The 21963-nt window shown below is 39.8% G+C and overlaps 1 protein-coding gene across 1 annotated transcript; it reads right to left on the bottom strand.

Annotated features, from left to right (window-relative positions):
* Nucleotides 1-1020: 1020 nt before the first annotated feature.
* LOC124644571 (zinc finger protein 557-like) lies at nt 1021-21207 on the bottom strand. Its single transcript, XM_047184037.1, has 15 exons — nt 20967-21207; nt 18417-18551; nt 16526-16648; nt 15218-15357; nt 14025-14174; nt 12682-12808; nt 12195-12299; nt 11457-11608; nt 10807-10866; nt 10225-10338; nt 8363-8494; nt 7226-7297; nt 5293-5509; nt 3109-3255; nt 1021-1272 (listed from the first exon to the last, which is right to left on the bottom strand). Exons 1-15 carry the CDS (start codon nt 21114-21116, stop codon nt 1147-1149), a joined length of 1950 nt encoding a protein of 649 aa, XP_047039993.1. The 5' UTR covers nt 21117-21207; the 3' UTR covers nt 1021-1146.
* Between the last annotated feature and the right edge of the window lie 756 nt (nt 21208-21963).

Genomic DNA, 21963 nt, shown 5'->3' with positions numbered 1-21963 from the left:
TATCATCCTTTTTTCCTTATCCAGAGGTTTGTACCAATTTCAAGTAAATAACACAACATATTTGAAATATATAATTTATTGAATACCACAATCAGTTCACACAATTTATTTATTAAAAAAAGTCTTGTTTTTACTTTAAATTATAAAATTAAACATAAAAAGTTATTGAGATCATAATTATTAGGACTTATATTAACACTGCAAACTTTTAGTCGGCCGATAGTTTGTTTGGGCTCATAAATCAGTATGAAGATGAAGGATAGTACGCACATTACAAAGATCAGATATATAGTCGGTATCAGACCGACTGAAAACTTTTATTGGAATTAAGATTTCCTTTAAAAAAATGTACCAACCGTCGTGACAACTGTCGGCCAACTTTTTAGTCTACTATTATGCCACAGTTCAAATTCTCGTCAAACGTTTTGAAAAACCCCAAAACTGCACAAATACCACGGAGGAAGGAAACATGAGCCGAGATGCCATAATGCAGGTAGGTCAGGCGCCTTCTGCTAGCTCAAATACTTACGGGAAGCTTGACCAAAACGATCAGTTACGAGTGAATTAACTATTCTTTCGGGTACTCTGAGACATCTGTCAACTATTTTTGGTGTTACAAAAAATATCGGGTGCAAAGAAAAAAGTCAAAGTTAAATCATTTAGGCCATTACAAGCACTTGTTGTACTGTACTGTTACAGCCTTTTTATCGTCCCACTGCTGGGCACAGGCCTCCTCTCACAAAGAAAAGCACAAGCATTTATGAACGTCAAAAATATACATAAGTTTGATTCTAGTTGTCCATTCCAAAAGTAACTTCCTATGGAGAAGAACTCCATGGTTACCTACTCTTTTAAAAAAAGGGTGAAGACAATAACGTTCCTCGTCCCTCGCCCCGCCTGTTGTCGCGTTACTTTCTTAGGAGATATTGCGTTATGACATCTCTGCTAGTCATTTTATTCTCCATAAGTATAAGGTCCCAGTAAGTCTGACACCAGACCAACCGAGGGGTATTGGGTTGCCCAGGTAACTGGGTTGAGGAGATCAGATAGGCAGTCGCTCCTTGTGACACACTGGTACTCAGCTGCATGCGATTAGACTTGAAGCCACAACATAGTTGGGTGCTCGGGAGATGATGATGGGTCAGTCTAAGGTCCTGCGCTGACGCTGAAGAAGACGTCGCAAGGCTGTCTCCAGGGTTCAGGGAGGATGAGGGGCTCCGGCTTGTACGCCTCCAGCTTCGGGGACGGCGGCGCCGGGACTTCGGGCTTCACCTGTAAATGATGATGATGAAATATAATATAATAGCGACCCGCCCCGGCTTCGCACGGGATAACAGTATTTCCCCACTATTTAATTTATGTTATTATACGTATAAACCTTCCTCTTTAATCACTATATCTATTGAAAAAACCGCTTGAAAATAGGTTGCGTAGTTTTGAAGATTTAAGTGTACAAAGGGACAGAAAAACCAACTTTGTTTTATACTATGTAGTGAAATCTAAACAGCTACCTATTAAGCTATTGCATAGCTCCTATCGCAGGCCTTGAGCGCGGGGACCAAATCCAGAAATTCCGTAACGAAAAAACCTCACGCTCCCCACTCCGACGGGCACGGAGGTGTGGCTTGAAGGCCGTGCATCGTCTAACGTCGTGTCAGTTCGGCAGTCTTCGACACGGCGCTGTGTGTCGTGCGATTAGACGTATTGTACGACTTTACGGAACTCGCCCGAATCGAGACGAGCTGCTCCGAAATCGGACGAATACATAATCAGCTGTTTGTGAGAAAGTATATAGGTGTATAAGTATTTATCTACAACAGTGAACGGCTGTACTTGTAAAATTTGTGTATAAAGTGTTTTGATATCATTGTTAGTTGATACAGAATGCTATGCAATCAGTGGCGGATTAAGAGTATCCGAGGCCCTAAGCACAGAGCCTGTGTAGACCCCCTATTACTTAAATGGAAATAGAAGGTTGAAGAAATTGACCGAGCAAAGCGAGAGTGATGCACATGTAGTTTCAAATGCGCGAGCGAAGCGAGCGCGAAATTTTTTTCGGACTCGTACGGAGGTAAAATTTATCCCAAACGTACTTAATTTTTTGTTTGTTGACAAATGCAAAAACGAAGGCACATAGTTTCTGAATACGCGAGCGAAGCGAGCGCGAAATTTTAATTATTTTTATTATAAACTCAGAACCAAAATTACGTACAATGTAGCCCAAACGTACTTAACTTTTAATTTGTTGACAATTTTAAAAACGAGGACATATATTTTTTGAAAACGCGCGCGACGCGAGCGGGAAATCTTGATTATGTTTTAAGACTCAGAACTAAAATTTCGTAAAAGGGCTACATTTCAAACCTTCATTTCTTTCTGTTGGACAAGTAAGATGGATAACGTAAGATCGATAACAACGTCCGCGGACTTAACCGGTGGTCCGCGGACCACTTGGAATGCCTCCAGGCACCACCAGCCCACCACCACCAGGACCACTGATCTAAAGCATCCAAAATTTTCGGATATGTTTGTTATATTGCACTCGTAGTTACAGCGTGAGCTTCCCAACGACTGTACGATAGCGACTTCGGAACGCTATCGTTGCCTATTAATTCTTTGCCCAACGATGAGTAGAAGCCGAAAAAAAATTGTATAACAACTGCACAATTGAAAAAAAAAATCACTGCGATCGTACAACAATCTACAGCACTGCGACCAATCAAGTTTAGAGGCGGGGGTGTATGAAGGGTCACTCCCGAACTGCTCGCGCCTTGTGATTTCGGATATATTGTGGATGAATCTCGATAAAATGTAGGTATAAAATGAAACGCCAGCAGAGGATGGAGGCCCCTGGAGAACAGGGGCCCCAAGCACGTGCTTGTTGTGCTTATAGGGTTAATCCGCCACTGTATGCAATAGCTTTACCGTGGCAGTCCCCGAGTGCCACACGTATTTTTTTGGAAAACAATTTGTGTCCATGCTCCAGTGAGAACTACTGCCCGTACCGGGATAAAATATAGCCTATGTTACACGGGAAGAGTGTAGCGCCCCAACAGTGAAAGAATTTTTAGTGAAACAATCCCGCAGCCCCAGCAGCTCGCCACCTACCTTAGCAGTCCTGGCGAGCTTGAGGTGCACGAGCTTGACGTGCGTCCGCATGGCGGTGCGCTGCGTGAAGCGACGACCGCACTCCGTACACTCGAACGGCTTCTCCCCCGTGTGCGTCCGCACGTGGTTCACTAGCACGCTCTTACCCTGCAATGTCATCATCATCATCATCATCATCATAGTCATTATTATCATCATCATCATCATCATAGTAATCATCATCACCATTGTCATCGTCATTATCATTATCATCGTCGTCATCATCATCATCGTCATAGTTATCATCGTCATCATCATCACCATCATTATCATCGTCATAGTCATCATCGTCATCATTATCATCGTCGTCATCATTATCATCATCATAGTCATCATCATTATCATCGTCGTCATCATCATCATTATCATCGTCATCATCATAGTCATTATCATTATCATCATCATAGTCATCGTCATTATAATCATCATAGTCATCGTCATTATCATCATCATCATCATAGTCATCGTCATCATCAACGTTATCGTCATTATCATCATCGTCATCGTCAACACCATCGTCATTATTATCATCATAGTCATCATCATTATCATCGTCGTCATCATCATCATAGTTATTATCACCATCGTCATCATCATAGTCATTATTATCATTATTGTCATTATCGAGTTAAGTTTACTTATATTCAGATACATACTCTTAACGAAAAAGAGAAAATTAAGAAAAAAAGCAGGAAAATTACATTTATTAGACAAGATGAGAGAGGCTCCTTACGTTTATGAAATATTATATTAAAAAAAAAAAAAAAAAAAACATTTTTTCATGTTAATTTTTCTAAAAACAAGTACAATTCATCATGTAAATGATACTGAACCCCACACTAGGATACCCTGTGTCGTGGGGCTCAGTCTCTTTCTTCCGTGCAATAAACAATAGAAACTTATAAACTAGAACAGTCTAATAGTACTTAAACATTTATATTTGTACAGAATTTTTTACAAAAAAAATAATAATAAAATAATGACAAAAAAATTGAATAGAAATAGGTATTTAAAAGTGATGTTGTAACACAAAATTATATCGTGTTGTACTTTCAATATTAAAGAAGGGCTAAATTGTGTGTGTTTTTTCAATCACCATGGCAACTGTAACAAACTAATATCACAGATTATATAATAGTTACTACGTAACAGATAAATCACTCCATACAAAAAAGTCCATACCTACTGTTATAAGCACCTACAAGTTCCCCAACTACCTACAAATTCCTAGCTGCGTTATAAAATGAACCTTAATAGCTCGAGCGCTTGATTGTTATTCCAATGCGATAGCGCACAGTTCAGTGACCGCAACCGTGCCGTGGCCGTGCTTAGGGTTGCTTCTTACAATTTATTAATATTTAAGTAGGAAAACAAAGTTACGCTTATTTTAAGAGAGCCATTTTTAAAACTGAGTTTTTAAATAAAAAGTAATATCAAGAATATTTTTCTTTAGTTAACTATTGTATTGCCTACTAAAATGGAGTATGGGTATATATTACTAACTAAATATTACCTAATACGTAAGCATAGGTAAGTACTTAAGTAAAGCTTTCGTCAAAATCAAAGTCGGTTTCCAACTATTTTTCGAGCACAAGTGCCATACCCCATATGGTACAACTCCGTCGAGTGTGTTGATACATACCTAAAATTGGTTTCTGCGTAGCGACACGCGTAATGTTCCGAGTTGTCATTAAGTTGGAACTATACCTACTTACACTCGAGATGTGTTTTGAGCTACAAAACTCACAATACAGTTCATATAACCAAGTAGGTATCTAAAGTAAAATAAGTACCTAATGATCTCTGTTGTTAAAATCATAAAGTAGAAATGTATTAATTTATAAAAAAAAATAGAATTACTAGATAAGTTCATACATATAAAATGTTTCTAAATCTTACAATAGTAGCATATAAACCAACACAACTCAAAATAATCCATCAGTTTGTGAGGTAGCTTAAAAAACCTAATAAAAACCAACAGCATAACATGCCATGAAATAAAAATAATAATATTAGAGCGCGCGCGGCGCGTGTGACTGTTGAAAGCCCTGAGCCGCGTGGGGCTACCGGTAACCCAGCGAGCGGTAGGCATTTATCGCGCGCAAGTACGTCGAGTGACAGAGGCCTGCTAATATGTCCACTAACCCGGAATGCCTTCCCGCAGGTGTGGCAGACGTGCTTGGCTTGCGCGCGGTGTCGCTGGTGCACGGCGCGCGCGTGCTTGCGCAGCGCGCCGCGCGACGCCAGCCGCGCGCCGCACGCGCCGCACCCGTGCGCGCGCGTTCCCTCGTGCTGCACGCGCACGTGCACGAGCAGCGCGCGTGCGCTGGCGTAGCGCCGCGGGCAGCGCGTGCACTCGAATCTACGTGAATGAAACCGGTCAGACGGGTAATCAATAATCGAACAAAACAGAACATCTGTTGCGCAAAAATGTCTTAAGCTGGGTACTCACTTATCAGTGAAGCACGTAACGTATCAGATACGGTATCAAGTGAGTACGTAGGCACGAGCCCGCTGCGAGCCGCTCGCGCGTGGAGCGCTGTAAGCTCGCAGTGACCCGCCGAGTGGCGGTTTCACTGCGAACACAAAGGCGGCTCGCAGTGTGCTCGTGAGGACCGTGGACGAGCCGTACCCACTTGCAGGTTGATACCGTATCTGATACGTTACGTGCTACACTGCTAAGTGAGTACCCAGCTATAAGCTGTGTCTACGCTAGACGAACCAAGCACGAGCGGAGCACAAGCGGAGCCGTTTTCGGCTCGTCGTTCGCGGCGTCAAGTGTGGACGTACAACGATCACTGTTAACAAATCCCTTTGTGTTCGTCAAAAACCAACAACAGGGGAACGCAGCCGAGCACGAACGAAATGCTTGCAGCGCGCTCGTTAGAGGCTTGTAAGTTAGAGCGGGGGCACACGATGCGTTGCGGCGCCGCACCGCAAAGATTTCACCGTATTCAGTGGGCACACGAGCGGTGCGGCGCCGTAAGGTTGTTATGTCGCAGCGGCGCCATAGCTTTGGACAGTCTGTTGTCCTTCCTCGTGACGCAAAACAACTGAGCGGCGCCGCACCGCCGCCGCAACGCATCGTGTGCCCCCGCTCTTAGTCCACACTAGACGAATTGTGTTCTCTCACAAAGCAGCCCGACAAAAACAACACCACGTGACGCTTGCCACGTTGGAATCATGTTGTCGAGCGTTCGTCGTACCGACGCCGCACTGTTGCCGCACCGTGCGATTTGTATGAGCATCGTCCGTGCGTTATACACATCTAACACACCACATAAGTTGAAAACGCCCTAAAGTCGCGTTTTCGCTGAAGGCCACTTCTTGGAAACAAATCGTCTGACATTTACATAGTTGTTTCTGTAACAGTTATGCAACAATGGCCCACGACTAGGGCTGAAATCCGTCCGGGTTTCCCCGGATTTGTCCTCGTTTGGAGACCGTCCGGGGGCCGTCCGGGCGGGGTTTCAAGAAGTGTCCGGGGAAAACCCGGACACTTTTCATGTAAGGAAGCACCTCATTGAATTTAAGTATATGTTAATAGTAAATGGATTACAAATTAGGTATTATTTAGTTTTAAAAAAATCGTACTCGTTCGTGGAAAAAATGCGATTTACGCCAAATGTCCGGGTTTTTTTAATGTTTGTCCGGGTTTGGCGAAATTCGAGATGGCAGCCCTACCCACGACCCATGACATGGTCCAATCGTGATCACTATATCGCCAGAAGAGTTTCTCATGACGACTGACCTATTAAAACAAGCATGTTGTATGTAGCCAACTACATAAATGTCGAACGATTTGTTCCCAAGAAATGGGCTACACCGCATAGATAGTGTATACGTCAGTCATTTAACTTAATCTACTATTTAGGTAATCACGCGTCACTAAACATCCAACATCAGTTCAAAGTTTAGACAGATTATAACATAGCCCTTTGAACTGAATATGCATATAACTCTTTAACGTCTCATAAGATACTAAATGACAGACGGACTACAAAGTCGTGGTCATAAGGTTCAATATACTCTTTGGGTGAGAAAAACACCAAAAAAAAATAAAGTTTTTGTCACTTACTTTAAAGTCTGCTTGTCCCGATGTTTCATAGTCTTACTTAAATGTTGGCGCAGATTATGTGCCGATTTGAATCTGAAAATATAATAGAAATGACCTACCTTATGAATATCTATACTAGCTATATGACTGTCAAGTTTCATCAAAATCCATCCAGTTATTTTATAAATAGAAACATAAAAATAGACATCTGTTATCTCAATAATTGGATTTCAGACACCCAGTCAATCTGTGAGTCAGTTAGTCACTCACACATACACTCAGTCACTCACTCACCTGACATCACACTCGACGCAGTAGAACTCCTTAACATCAGAATGGGTGTGCTGGTGAATCTTCAAGTGAGTCCTAGTCCTGCTTTAGTCAGATAGTCAGTCACGCAGTCATTTAGTCATCATCATCATCACCTGACAACACACTCGACGCAGAAGAACTCCTTAGGAAGCACTCAGTCAAACAGTCAGTCAGTCAGTCACTCACACACTCGGTCAGTCCGTCATCATTATCATCACCTGACATCACACTCGACGCAGTAGAACTCCTTAGGTAGCACTCGATCAAACAGTGAGTCAGTCACTCACTCACCTGACATCACACTCAACGCAGTAGAACTCCTTGGCGTCAGAATGGATGTGCTGGTGATAGTCCTACTTTAGTCAGATAGTCATTCACGCACTCAGTCAGTCACTCACTCACCTGAGAACACACTCGACGCAGTAGAACTCAGTCAAACAGGGAGTCACTTAGTCACTCACTCACCTGACATCACTCTCGACGCAGTAGGAGTCAGTCAAACAGGGAATCACTTAGACACTCACTCACGCACTCAGACAGTCAGTCATCATCATTATCACCACTTACCTGACATCCCATTAAACGCAGTAGAACTCAGGCTAACAGGGAGTCTCTAAGACACTCACTCACGCACTCAGTCATCATCATTATCACCACTCACCTGACATCACACTCGACGCAGTAGAACTCTGTCAAATAGGGAGTCACTTAAACACTCACTCACGCACTCAGTCAGTCAGTCATCATCATTATCACCACTCACCTGACATCACACTCAACGCAGTAGAACTCAGTCAAACACGGAGTCACTTAGACACTCACTCACGCACTCAGTCACTCACTCACCTGACATCACACTCGACGCAGTAGAACTCCTTAACGTCAGAATGGGTGTGCTGGTGAATCTTCAAGTGAGTTCTAGTTCTGAATCGTTTGTTGCATACTGAGCATTCATAATGCTTTATGCCGTCATGGATTCTGTGGACAATAAAAATATACAGCCTTACTACAAAAACATCTGTTGAACACATGTCTAAAAAAGTGTGGCTGCAAAATGGATCTTATTTCAACGTCATAATCTGGCTATTTTTTTTAGACAAGTGTTTAACAGAAGTTTAAACATTTATAAGGCAAGACAGATATAGTTTAAAGAACTAAAAAATCGCTTTTAAAAAGAAAGCGTGGATCGTTTACGATCTTTATTTGTACAAAACGCTCCACGCTTTCTCTAGCGTGTTTTAAATTTTTTTTTAACTATTATTATATCTTTATCGTATTCTTGACAGCAAACCCTTTCATTTGATACCCATATCATGGGTGTAGATTTCAAACAGCCAGTCCGCCATCTTGGATAGGCCGCCATGTTGGATTTGTAATGACGTTTCATAGCTATACATGTATTGTCATCAGAACTCAGAGCGTGTGCAAAATTTCATCCTAATCGAAATCGAAGACCGGGAAGTGGATCAAATAAGGATTCTAGGATTTTATTACTTACATAGTTACAAGTGAAGCTAATATAAGCGTGTAAATAAAAAAATAATAATTAAGAATCCAAGATGTTCGTATTCAAAGTGTTTCGTGCCTAATCACATTAAATACGTTAATATACTGGTTAATATATGTTGATTAGCACAAAGAAAAAAATAAAATACGCAAAAAATAAAAATATAAAATGTTTTTTTCAAACAAAGTAATAAATAGAATAAAAATGTGCGAGAATTAGAACACCATATAAAAGTGGGTTATTCCCGCTCGGTAACACCCTTTCATCAACACTGTTGACGATCGGGAAAAAAAAGTTTCGTTCGTTCACAGTGTTGACGAACGCTACTTATTATTTAAGTGTAAAATGGTTATTATGCACATGATAAGGCCACTTTTATTTTCTAGTTAATTGTGTTTTAAAAGATCTAACATAATCCATTAAAACATTTTAAAAATCCATGCCATTTATTTCCATATTTTAAAAATAAAAACCAGCATTCATGGAACTGTGAACGACGAAACTTTTTTTTCCCGATCGTCAACAGTGTTGACGAAAGTCGTGGTAGCCTAGTGGGTAAAGGACCAATCTCTCAAGTATGAGGGCGCGGGTTCGATCCCAGGTCAGGCAAGTACCAATGCAACTTTTCTAAGTCTGTATGTACTTTCTAAGTATATCTTAGACACCATTGGCTGTGTTTCAGATGGCACGTTAAACTGTAGGTCCCGGCTGTCATTGAACATCCTTGGCAGTCGTTACGGGTAGTCAGAAGCCAGTAAGTCTGACACCGGTCTAACCAAGGGGTATCGGGTTGCCCGGGTAAATGGGTTGAGGAGGTCAGATAGGCAGTCGCTTCTTGTAAAGCACTGGTACTCAGCTGAATCCGGTTAGACTGGAAGCCGACCCCAACATGATTGGGAAAAAGGCTCGGAGGATGATGTCAACAGTGTTGACGAAAGGGTGTTACCGAGCGGGAATAACCCATAAAAGTCAGTCGTTACAAACAACGGAAATTGTCCCTTGAAAAACTCCTAACTTTATCTCTGCTTTATAAAAGATATTGTAAATTAAGAAAACGAAAAATGACTCCTGTGGCTAAACCACTGAATGAATTAGGTATTTTTTTTTACAATTCGCCATAGAATATTATAAAGTATATGTAATAGGATTTAATGTGATTTTGTAGAAACACTTTGTATAAGCGTGTTAGAAACAAACTTACTGTTGATGTTCAGCCAAAGAGTCTTTATTTACAAATGTTTTTCCACACTGGTCACACTTCGGTCTATCGCCGCCGTGGTGATTTCTCATATGACCACGATGCGTTTTGTTATTGCTGCAAATAATACAAAAATATTGTTAAAAAGTCGTGGTAGCCTTGTGGGTAAAGAACCAACCTCTCACGTATGAGTGTATTCGATTCCAGTTCAGGCAAGTACCAATGCAACTTTTCTAAGTGTGTATGTACTTTCTAAGTATATCTTGGACATTAATGACCGTGTTTCGGATGCCACGTTAAACTGTAGGTCCCGGCTGTCATTAAACATCCTTGGCAGTCGTTACGGGCAGTCAGAAGCCAGTAAGTCTGACACCAGTCTAACCAAGGGGTATGAGGTTGCCCGGGTAACTGGTTTAAGGTGGTCAGATAGGCAGTCGCTCCTTGTGGCACACTGGTACTCAGCTACATCCGGTTAGAATGGAAGCCGACCCCAACATAGTTGGGAAAAGGCTCGAGAGATGATGATGGATGATGAGTGAAACTCCGGGAATAGTTTGTCTATTAATTAATATAATGAAAACTTACTTGGAAATTTTCCCACAAATACTGCATGTGTATATATTTACGTAACCTTCATGTTGTGACCTGAAGAATAGAAAATCATTTTATCTATAGATACTAATATAATAAAGAGAAAATATTTTATGGTTTATTTGTTTGTGCCCTAAAAGCTCCGAAACTACTGAACCGATTTGAAAAATTCTTTCACAGTTGGAAAGCTACACTCTTTCCGAGTAACATAGGCTATATTATATCTCGGTACAAGCAGTAGTTCCCACGGGACGCGAGTGAAACTGAGGGCAAAAGTTAGTATGAAATAGACACAGTCTAAAGCCTGAGTGAGGACATAGGCTACATATAGTTATCGGCACGAATCTTGAGCTCTGACCTTCACCTGCGCAGAAGTTATTTATTGGGTCCCTATTGTGGTATGAAGTGAGGCGCGGGGGCGGCGGTAAAGCGGTGATTGGCCCGCAGTGCATCGTGTCATAGCCGTCACTCGGGATTGGTTCTTTGCTAATAAATCACTTCTGCGCAGATGTAGGTCAGAGCTCAAGATTCGTGCCGATAACTATCCTGTGATACTGCAGTAACAAATATATTTTAGAATAAAAATCACCTTATTTTACTAATTTCATCAAAAAAAAAACTATAAAACTTTCTATGAAACTTACATATAATGATCTATAATAGAAGTCCGGTCGGTCATCTGTCGCCCGCAGGCCATACATTCATATCTCCGGTTATGTATGTTCGAATGTACGCTGAAACTGTACGCTGTGGGCAAGTACATCTGACATAGTGTACATTCGTACGGACCGCGGGACTAGAACAGAAATACAAAAATATTTTAGCGCAACTGTTGCGCAACTTTTTTAGCCCAAGTTTTTTGCGCAAACCCGCATTTAAAAGCAAATGTAATGTGCACAAAGCAAAGCGGTTTTGCGCAAAAGTTTACACGAGATTTTTGCGCAGTTAACATTACTGTCACAATATTTTATTTAAATAATTTTGCGCCTATAGTGACCAGCTTGACGGGAGCCATACATTTATAGCTTCAGATATGTATGTTCGAATGTACGTAATACTTTTGGCCGTGGGTAGATACGTCTGGCATAATGTCATCATATTTGAGCGCCAATGTATTGCGCAAAAATCTACGAAAAAAGTGACTTTATGCAAAAGCTTACATACCATTTTTGTACAATAATTAAGCATTGTAACAACATTTCTAAAAAGTAAATACACTGGTAATAAGACTTATGCAATTCTGTTATTAGGCAATTATTTGCTAAAGATATTGCGCGAATTATTTTCACAAGACTTTTTGCGCATAAATTACTTTCGATCATCCATTTCATAAGCTCTTTTGAGCTAAGCTACTTAATGACCAAAACTTAAATAAAACTCACCGGACTATGCTTCTTCATATGATTTTGTAATTTCGACTCAAAATTGAACCCTTTATAGCATAAATTACATTGAAACGGGAACTTTAGACCCATCTTGCTTTCTTCCTGAAACGAAATAAACATCATTAACCGACTTCACAAAAGGAGGTATAAGCAGCTTTAGCGGTTACGTATGCATGTACGTTTGTGCGTCATTATTTGACGTTTGGATGAAGCAATTTTCATACGGATTTCAGCATCACATTTATTAGGTGAAAATCTTAAGAGATAATTTGAAGTCAGCAAATTATTTTTGAAAAAAGTTATTTTTTATATTTTAGAATAGTTTTATATAAAAAAGTCGGGGTGGCCTAGTGGACAAAAAACCAACCTCTCGAGGATGAGGGCGCGGTTTCGATTCCAGGTCAGGCAAGTACCAAGTACTAAGACTGGAAGCCGACCCCAACATAGTTGGGAAAAGGCTAGGCCAATGATGATGTATACATACCTCTCTCTGCTTAATTTGTTCTTCAGGGTTCAAAGTGATTATTTTAATCTTGGTAGGATCCAATTCTATTGTTTTTCTTATGGAAGACTTGCCCGGTGTAGATTCTGAGTCTGGCTTTATTTTTTCTCTGCAATAGAAGTGTTAAATACATGTTTGATAAGTCAGTTTTTGCGCAAAGATTGCGCTATTTATTCATTTGCGCAATTTTCAAGTTTTGATGCGCAAAATTGATATGATATAGGTATGCAAAATTCTTATTTTGCTCAAATTGATATTGCATTGAGATTTTGCTAAAAAAATATGAATTTTGCAAAAGCAAATAATGACTTTCTGAAAACCAAATATGTATCTATACTGACATTATAAAGCTGAAGAGTTTGTTTGAACGCGCTAATCTCAGGTGCTGCTGGTCCGATTTGGAAAATTATTTCGATGTTAAATAACCAATTTCTTAAGGAAAGCTACAGGCTACATTTTATCCAGTCATATACAGAAAGACATAGAAGTCGTGGTGGCCTAGTGGGTAAAAGACCAACCTCTCAAGTATGAGGGCGCGGGTTCGATCCCAGGTCAGGCAAGTACCAATGCAACTTTTCTAAGTTTGTATGTACTTTCTAAGTATATCTTAGACACCAATGACTGTGTTTCGGATGGCACGTTAAACTGTAGGTCCCGGTTGTCATTGAACATCCTTGACAGTCGTTACGGGTAGTCAGAAGCCAGTAAGTCTGACACCAGTCTAACCAAGGGGTATCGGGTTGCCTGGGTAACTGGGTTGAGGAGGTCAGATAGGCAGTCGCTTCTTGTAAAGCACTGGTACTCAGCTGAATCCGGTTAGACTGGAAGCCGACCCCAACATAGTTGGGAAAAGGCTCGGAGGATGATATGATGATGCAGAAAGACATAGGGTCCGTTCAGATAGAACGGCTCGGAGAGGAGAGCAAATCGTAACTAATATTATAAATGTGAAAGTAACTCCATCTGTCTGTCTGTCTTTTCTTTTTTTTTCACGCCTAAACTACTGAACCGATTTGTGTGAAATTTGGTACAGACATAGTTTGGTACTTGAGAAAGGGCATAGGATAGTTTTTATTACAAAAAATAATATTTATTCCGGACATACAGCGCCATCCTGCCGGAAGTGACTAATCTACGCGAACGAAGTCGCGAGTAAAAGTCAGTATTTACTAATATTAAAAAGCTAAAGAGTTTGTTTGAATGCGCTAATCTCAGGTACATTTCTTGAGGGAGGCTATAGGATACTTTTTATCCAGTTCCATCAAATATTTCCAACGGGACACGAGTAACACCGATGACAGAAGCCAGTAAAGACACAAACTCACTCTTTCTTCTTCTTCTTAACTTTATCCTGCTTAGTCTTGTTCTTCTTACTCTTCTTGTGTGGCGGTTCTTCTTTTATCTCCACATCTATATGTCCAGTCTCTTGTAATAATGACTGTATGTCATCATCAGTTATCTTTGTGGCTACCGTCCTGAAAAATGGTGTTTATCTCAAGTTATTAAAATCATCATCCTCCGAGCCTTTTCCCAACGATGTTGGGGTCGGCTTCAAGTTTTTTATTGTTTAAATAAAGTGACCAGGTGCGAGTCGGGCTTTAGCCACTCTGCATAAAACTCGCCACCGTGAGGGGCAAAAATGACGTTTGTTGTATGGGAGACCCCAGAAATATTTATTTTATTCTAGTTTACATGACCTTCGCATGATGTTATTGTATGTATCAATACATACAAACTGTAATACCATACTATTTTTAGGGTTAATACTGTGTTTTTTGCCCATTCTTCTCCATATGAAGCTACTTTTGGAATGAGCAACTAGAATCAAACTTAGTTATATTTTTGACATTCATAAGTGCTTGTAAAGGCCTGAATGAAATAAATGATTTGACTTTGACTTTGTTTTCGGTATTTGTTGTTATAGCGGCAACATACATCATCTGAATTCATTTGTGAAAATGTCAACTGTTCAACCATCACGGTTCATGAGATACGGCCTGGTTACATACAGACAGATTAGAAATAGTCCCGTTTTTAGGATTCAAAAAACGGGACCCTATTGTTTTCGCTGCTCTGTCCGTCCATTCGTCCGTCCGTCTGTCACCAGGCTGTATCTCATGAACCGTGATAGTTAGAGAGTTGAAATTTTCACAGAAGATGTATTTCTGTTGCCGTTATAACAAAACTGAAAACTAATAATAATTATTAAAAAAATTTTTTGGACGGCTCCCATACAACAAACGTGATTTTTTTGCTCATTTTCTACATAATCGTACGGAACCCTTCGTGCGCGATTCCGAGTCGCACTTGGCCGGTTTTTCTGCTCATTTTTGCTCGATATCGATAACGGCAACAGTGAATATTTCAAGCATCTACTTGAAATATTCACAGAATATGGAATGTATTGTTATTATGGAACGTTTTATAAATAATTGTACGGAACCCTTCGTGCGCGATTCCGACTCGCACTTGGCCAGTTATTTTGTATTATTCGTCAATAGTCGTAACAACATCTGACCTGCTAATTTCATCCAAAGTTATATTGTCTTCGATGTCAGAAAATCCATTGTTTTCCTCTTTAACTGCCTCATTATCTATTTTATTAAACAAGTTTATATCTATGTCGTCCAAACCTGATTGGTTAACTAGTTTTTCATGCTGAAAATATAAAAACATTAATATTATATTGTGTACTAATATGGTATCTATTATGGTGAAGGGCGGGCGTTTTGGGGGCTGTCTTTTGTAAATTTGACATTCAAAAAGTACTGATTTTCAGCCTACTTTGAATAAATTATAAAAAAATAAAATGTAATAAAAAGGAACAAGCTTTTCTTTTAGTTTTTTTGTACCCTAAAGATTTCGAAACTACTGAACTGATATTAACATTTTTTCACTGTTGGAAGGCTATATATTATTCCCGGGTCATCATCCTCCGAGCCAGATTAACAGTCTAAGGCTCAATTCACACCAAAAGCGCGGCGAAGGGCAGCGAAGCGAAGCGCGGTTTGAGTGTCATTTGAATTTTTACTTTATTCCCATTACTATAATGTATATTTTCGCATGAGAAACTCGAACGAGTCGCGCGGATGCCCGCGGCGCCGCGGGACTTCCCGCGAATTCCATGAACGGAGTCGTGCGACTGCGCGGGAACTCCCGAGAATGCTCTAGCAGTAGCGAGCGGCCGCTGGCAATATCCCGCCCCTCGCGCGTCTGTTGCGAGCGCGCGAGCGAGTGGGTTTTTTCTTTTTAATCTTTTCTTTTTTCTCATTATCTCTTCGGCTTCTTCCTCTTCAATTATATGTGCAATAATGATTAAATCCAAAACACCCATATTACTGCTTAAACACAAGTTTCCTCTTGTTTTGTTGAAAGTCAACTGCGCTAGAAGAGCCGCGGCCCGTGAATTCATCGCGGGCGGGCTCGAAAAGGCGCGCGCAGTCCCGCGACTTCTCGAGCATTCCAGCGAATTCTCGAGCAGTCGCGGGAATCCACGCGCGTTCTCTACCGAGCGGGTCGCTGCGCTTCGCTGCCCTTCGCCGCGCTTTTGGTGTGAATTGAGCCTAACCGGATTCAGCTGAGTACCAGTGCTTTACAAGAAGCGACTGCCTATCTGACCTCCTCAACCCAGTTACCCGGGCAACCCGATACCCCTTGGTTAGACTGGTGTCAGACTTACTTGCTTCTGACTACCCGTAACGACTGCCAAGGATGTTCAATGACAGCCGGGTGACATTGGCTATATTTTATCCAAATATGTACAAATAATTTCCACAAGGTGTGGGAAAATAGCTAGTTGTAAATATGTATATTTTTTTATACGTACCTCTAAAACTTGGTGATAACCAGCTTTTCCTTTGCCAATAATATCTATAGTGAGCACGCCGGTGGTACTGAGATTTGGACTGGAGTATTTTAACAACTCTGCATCCTGAGGCTCGATTGGGAACTGAAATGAAAAAAAAATGGGGTTTTAGGTTCAGGAGATGATGATTTTGAAAGTCGTACAAATCATATATGGCCTTACTACAAAAACTTTAACCCCTGTTTTACACTTGTCTAATAAAATTTTGGCTGCAAAATGAACCGTATGTCAACGTCATAATTTGACATTTTTTTAGACAAGACATAAACTGACGTTTAAAAGTTTTTGTGGTAAGACGGATAATGTTTATGATGAGGACGTAATCTCTAAAAAATATGGTTAAGTGTGACTTGGAACCACTTTCAAATTATTTATTTTCATTTAACCATTCATGTACACCAGTGTTTCCCAAAGTGGGCGATAACGCCCCCCTGTGGGCGCTGCAGGTCTCAAGGGGGGCGGTAAGAGACCCAGAAAGAAAATGGGGGCGTTGTGTAGAGGCCTGGGAGGTGATTTGTAATTTTATTTAGCTAGGAGGCCTCTTAGACAATGACTGCATGAGCTTTCGACTCTCAAGAACAAATTGTGAACATCAACTAAGTAATATGAATTAAAAGATTGCTCAAACTCGGTTCTATATTTCTCTCCGCGTAGTTCATATATCTGTCCTATTTTATTGAATATAGAAAAAAATAAAATCATATCAATGTCTGTCGCTTCGTTTCGTAATTAAAGTAGACACAAACAAACAAATAAAAAGGCAACAGACACATTTTCGAAGAAGTTATAGTGGTTTTTAAATAGGTGAAAAACCGGCCTAGTGCGAGTCGAACTCGCACACGAAGGGTTCCGTACCAGAGCAAAAATGAGCAAAAAAAACACGTTTGTTGTATGGGAGCCCCCCCAAAATATTTATTTTATTCTAGTTTTCAGTATTTGTTGTTATAGCGGCAACAGAAATATCAAAAAATCTAATCTGTGAAAATTTCAACTCTCTAACTAACATGAACCGTTCATGAGCGAAAACAATAGGGTCCCGTTTTACCCTTTGCGTACGGAACCCCAAAAAAGGGGGGCGCTAAAAAAATATTTATTCTCAAAGTGGGCAGTAGACAAAATAGGTTTGGGAACCACTGATGTACACTATAAACACATGACAGAAGAAGTGCCTAATAACATAAAAACCTTCCAAATGCGAGTCGGACTCGCGCACGAAGGGTTCCGTACCGATTTATAAAACGGACAAAAAAATCGCGTTTGTTGTATGGGAGCCCTCCAAAATATTTATTTAATCCTAGTTATCAGTATTTGTTGTTATAGCGGCAACAATAATACATCATCTGTGAACATTTCAGCTCTCTAACTATCGCGGTTCATTAGATATAGCCTGGTGGCAGGCGGACGGACGGACAGACAGAGGAGCGAAAACAATAGGGTCCCGTTTTACCCTTTGGGTACGGAACCCTAAAAAGACAAAGGAATTCAGGACTGTGTCTACTAAAACAAGCAAAAAACATTCGTTGCATGTTGCACTCTAAAATAACAGTATTTTTGTTGTTATAGTGGCAACAGAAATACACCAACTGTGTAATTATCACAGCTTAAGAGATTCAGCCTGGTGACAGATACCTAGGAAGTGCTGTAGTACAAAGTTGACTGTCTTTGGTTTTGAAATTCTAAAAGTGCTGTTTTCAGACCACTTTGAATAAATGGTTTTAGATTTTGAAGGAAATGCAGAGATAACAGAAGTATTCATGATAAAGACCCATATTACCCTTTGGATATGAAACCTAATTTGATATAAAAAATTGATATTTTACATAATATATATTATGTACTCGATAATACGTACTGGAGCACAGCGTGCAAGATAATCATACAACATTGTATGAGCTCTCAACACCTTATTCTTGAAGCGCAGACTCTTTTGCAGCAACGCACCGCACTCAAAGCAAACCCACGGTGGTAGACCATCTGACCCAGTTACCTGTAAACATTTGGAAATTATTATTATTGTTAAATAAACAGACATAAGATCAGAGAATAAGCATTACCATCCAGCATGGCCACTGGCAATCCTACTAATATTATGAATGCAAGTCCATTTGTTTGCTACGCTTTCACCCAAAAACTATGTAACCGATCATCATGAAACTTTGTACACATATTCTTGGTGGTACTAGAATAAAGACAAGATACTTTTTATCAACACACCAGGCGGGCAAAGCCGCGGTCGGATGCAAGTAATAAGTAAAGAGGAAATATTTTTTGTTTGTACCCTAGGGCTTGGAAACTAATTAACTGATTTAAAAAATTCTTTCACTGTTGGGAAGCCACGCTATCTGCGAGTAACATAGGCTATGTTTTATCCGGGTATGGCCAGAAGTTCCCATGGGAAGCGGGTAAAACCGCTCTGGCAGATGATAGCTTATAATATTAGTATAAGGTAGACTGGTAGAAAACGCCTAAGGCGTTAAGTCCACCCTTGTACAAAATGTGCAGAAATATTGAATAAATAAATTAGTAAGTATGTAATATAATAAATCTTTAATATAATAATATAATAAATCTTTATTAGGCATTCCAGAGTATACAGTAATAATTTACAATGACAACCGCACTAGGCAAAGCCTGTATCGCGGCTATCAACAATACGGTTTCCTTAAGGACTAATGAGATCAAAATACAAATACAAGACTTAAAGTAATTATAGCAAGAAGACAATGTGTGTGTTTGTGTGTGAGTGCGTGAGTGTGTGTGTGTGTGTGTGTGTGTGTAATATGCAAAAAATTTCTTCCTCTTACCGTGTGGGTTTTAGTAGCTGTTCTACTTCGTTATATGATAAATCATTTAAATATTTTGTAACCTTTTTTTGAATTACGCGCGCCGTGTCGTCTTTTAATTTACAGATTTTACAGATTTTGTTGTATAAATAAGGAAATAAAAAATTTGAGAATCTTTGTGCAAAGGAAGTAGTAACTGTGGGTACCGGGATTCTAAATATTCTATTTTTCAGCAGTTTGTTGTAAGATTCAGATTTTAATATTTGTTTATGTGTAAGACAGACAGCAGCTTTTATGTAAAGGCGGCGAATACTTAATAAGTTCGTTTCATTGTAAATAAGTGCCGTGGAATACCTTATAGGCTTTTTTAGCATAACCTTTAGCACGGACCGCTGAGAGAGGTATTGATACAATACGTTACAATCGATTGACAAAGAGCAATATAAATATATTTTGCAAGATCTGGATTTGCTACGTCTCTTATTTGTTTCATAACATATATCAACTTTCTGACCCTAGCTGATAGAGCTGCTGTGTGATCACTAAATGTAAGTTTTTCGTCAATATTGACGCCTAAATATTTAATGGTATGAGTTCGTTGAATGAAGTTACAGTTACAGGAGTTAACATTAGGTGGATGATTGCAAGTACGCTCATGAATTTTGATATCAGATGTGACCAAGGGAGATGAAATCGCGGTTTTATGAAAACATACGTATTTCGTTTTTGCAGTATTTAACATCAGTAAATTATCAGAGAGCCACTCAAAGACTTTTATCATTCCGTATTCTACACTTCTAAAACATTCACTCCAATTTGCTTCATGGAATATTATAGCGGTATCATCGGCATAGCAAATAATTTCAGCATTTCGCAATGTTAACGAGGCAAGATTATTCAAATAAATTAAAAATAAAGTAGGACCAAGAACACTGCCCTGCGGAACACCAAAGGACAGTTCTCTGGAGGAACTAACCCATGAATCTATTTTTAAACATTGCTGTCTTCCAGTGAGATAGCTATGGAACCAATCAAGAGCTATACTTCTGACACCGATGCTTTCCAGTCGTCGCAGTAGGATTGGAATTGACACGGTGTCAAAGGCTTTTGCAAGGTCTAGGAAAACACCAATGCATGCCCTGCCATTGTCTAGATTATGTACAATATTATGGGTGAGTAACTTTACTGCATCCTGGGTTGAGCGTTTTGATCTGAATCCAAACTGATTTGGTGATAAAATATTATTGGATTCAAGATACTTCACTAAACGTTTATTGACCACTCTTTCTAATATTTTTGAAAATACTGGCAACAAAGAAAAAGGTCTAAAGTTATTGTAATTATTTAGTCTAATTTCATGTAATTATTTAGTCTAATTTCTTAATTAAATAAGGAATAGACGTGGAATTTATTGATTGTTCTGGATTAGTTAAACCTAAATCCCAGTAGATTTAATTAAAGTGTGTACTTAATTTAACATTAAACATAAACACGAATTATTTTTTTCTTCAAATTAGGTTAGCTCAAAAATTATGTATTCTACGTTGGAAAAACAAATATACATGGCTAATAAATGACTCCTGTAAGTGTTTTTGAATTAAATACTGTTTAAAACTTACGTTTAATCCAGCCAAATCCCTGAACAACGTCTGGAATTTTGTTACGCTCATCATTCGTTTTTCCGTCGTTAAACAGCACCTACATATTACTTTAGTAGGCTCAAAATCATATTTAACATCTTCTCCGGGGTCTAAGACTATTGTTTCCATGATAAAACGAGTGTAATTGAGTTAAAATTAAAAATAATCGCACGCAAGAAATCGGGATACAATGACCCAAAATGTAAACAATATGGCGGGGCGGTGTCACAGAGTAACTAAACAGCTGGGTCACCACAGATTAGCTATGAATTTGGTCTTAAGTCGTGGTCGTGGTGTGAACCAACCTCTCGGGTATGAGTGCGTGGGTTGATAGCAAATCTAGGTTTGTAGTAAGTGTATCTTGGACACCTATGACTTTGTTTCGGAGGGCACGATAAACTGCAGGTCCTGGCTATCATTGAACATCCTAAGCAGTCGTTACGGGTAGTCAGAAGGTAGAAAGTCTGACACCAGTCTTAACAAGGGGTATTGGGTTGCCTGGTAACTGGTTTCAGTAGGTCAGGGGCCCGATTCTCCTAAGTTAATAATGTCAAAATCGAATCGCAATATGATCGCAATAGCAGTTTTAACCATATCGGGCATTCTGCTACTAATAAAAGACCAATCGTATTCGATTGACATTTGATTGGTGTGCGATTGGTCTGCTATTTTGGTGATTTTGGTCTATACGGTAGTTACTGTACAATCATTTTGCAATCGTAAATCATTTACAGACAAAATGATTCATTATTGAATGACAGAAAAGGATAAAAACGTTTATTTCAAAGAAAAAATAGCAGAATGCCACATACGCTTCAATCGTAATCGAGTCGGGATTGGATCTCAGTCGAATCGAGTCGAACGTGAATCGCATGACGCTTAAGTAAAATTAGGAGAATCGGGGCCCTGATAGGCAGTTGGTCCTTGTAGAGGAACTCAGCTGCATCCGGTTAAACTGGAAGCCGACCCCAGCTTA

Source organism: Helicoverpa zea, chromosome 30 (genome assembly GCF_022581195.2).
Source record: "Helicoverpa zea isolate HzStark_Cry1AcR chromosome 30, ilHelZeax1.1, whole genome shotgun sequence".
NCBI lineage: Eukaryota > Metazoa > Arthropoda > Insecta > Lepidoptera > Noctuidae > Helicoverpa > Helicoverpa zea.
Note: the sequence above shows the minus strand (reverse complement) of the source record. Positions and strands in the feature narration are given on the sequence as shown.

Coding starts and splice junctions, on each gene's coding strand:
- LOC124644571 (XM_047184037.1), bottom strand. CDS start 21,116: ATGGAAACAATAGTCTTAGACCCCGGAGAAGATGTTAAATATGATTTT. Junction 11,609..12,194: donor ATATGAAGAAGCATAGTCCG/GTGAGTTTTATT, acceptor TTTCTGTTCTAG/TCCCGCGGTCCGTACGAATG. Junction 10,339..10,806: donor ATTTGTGGGAAAATTTCCAA/GTAAGTTTTCAT, acceptor TATTATTTGCAG/CAATAACAAAACGCATCGTG.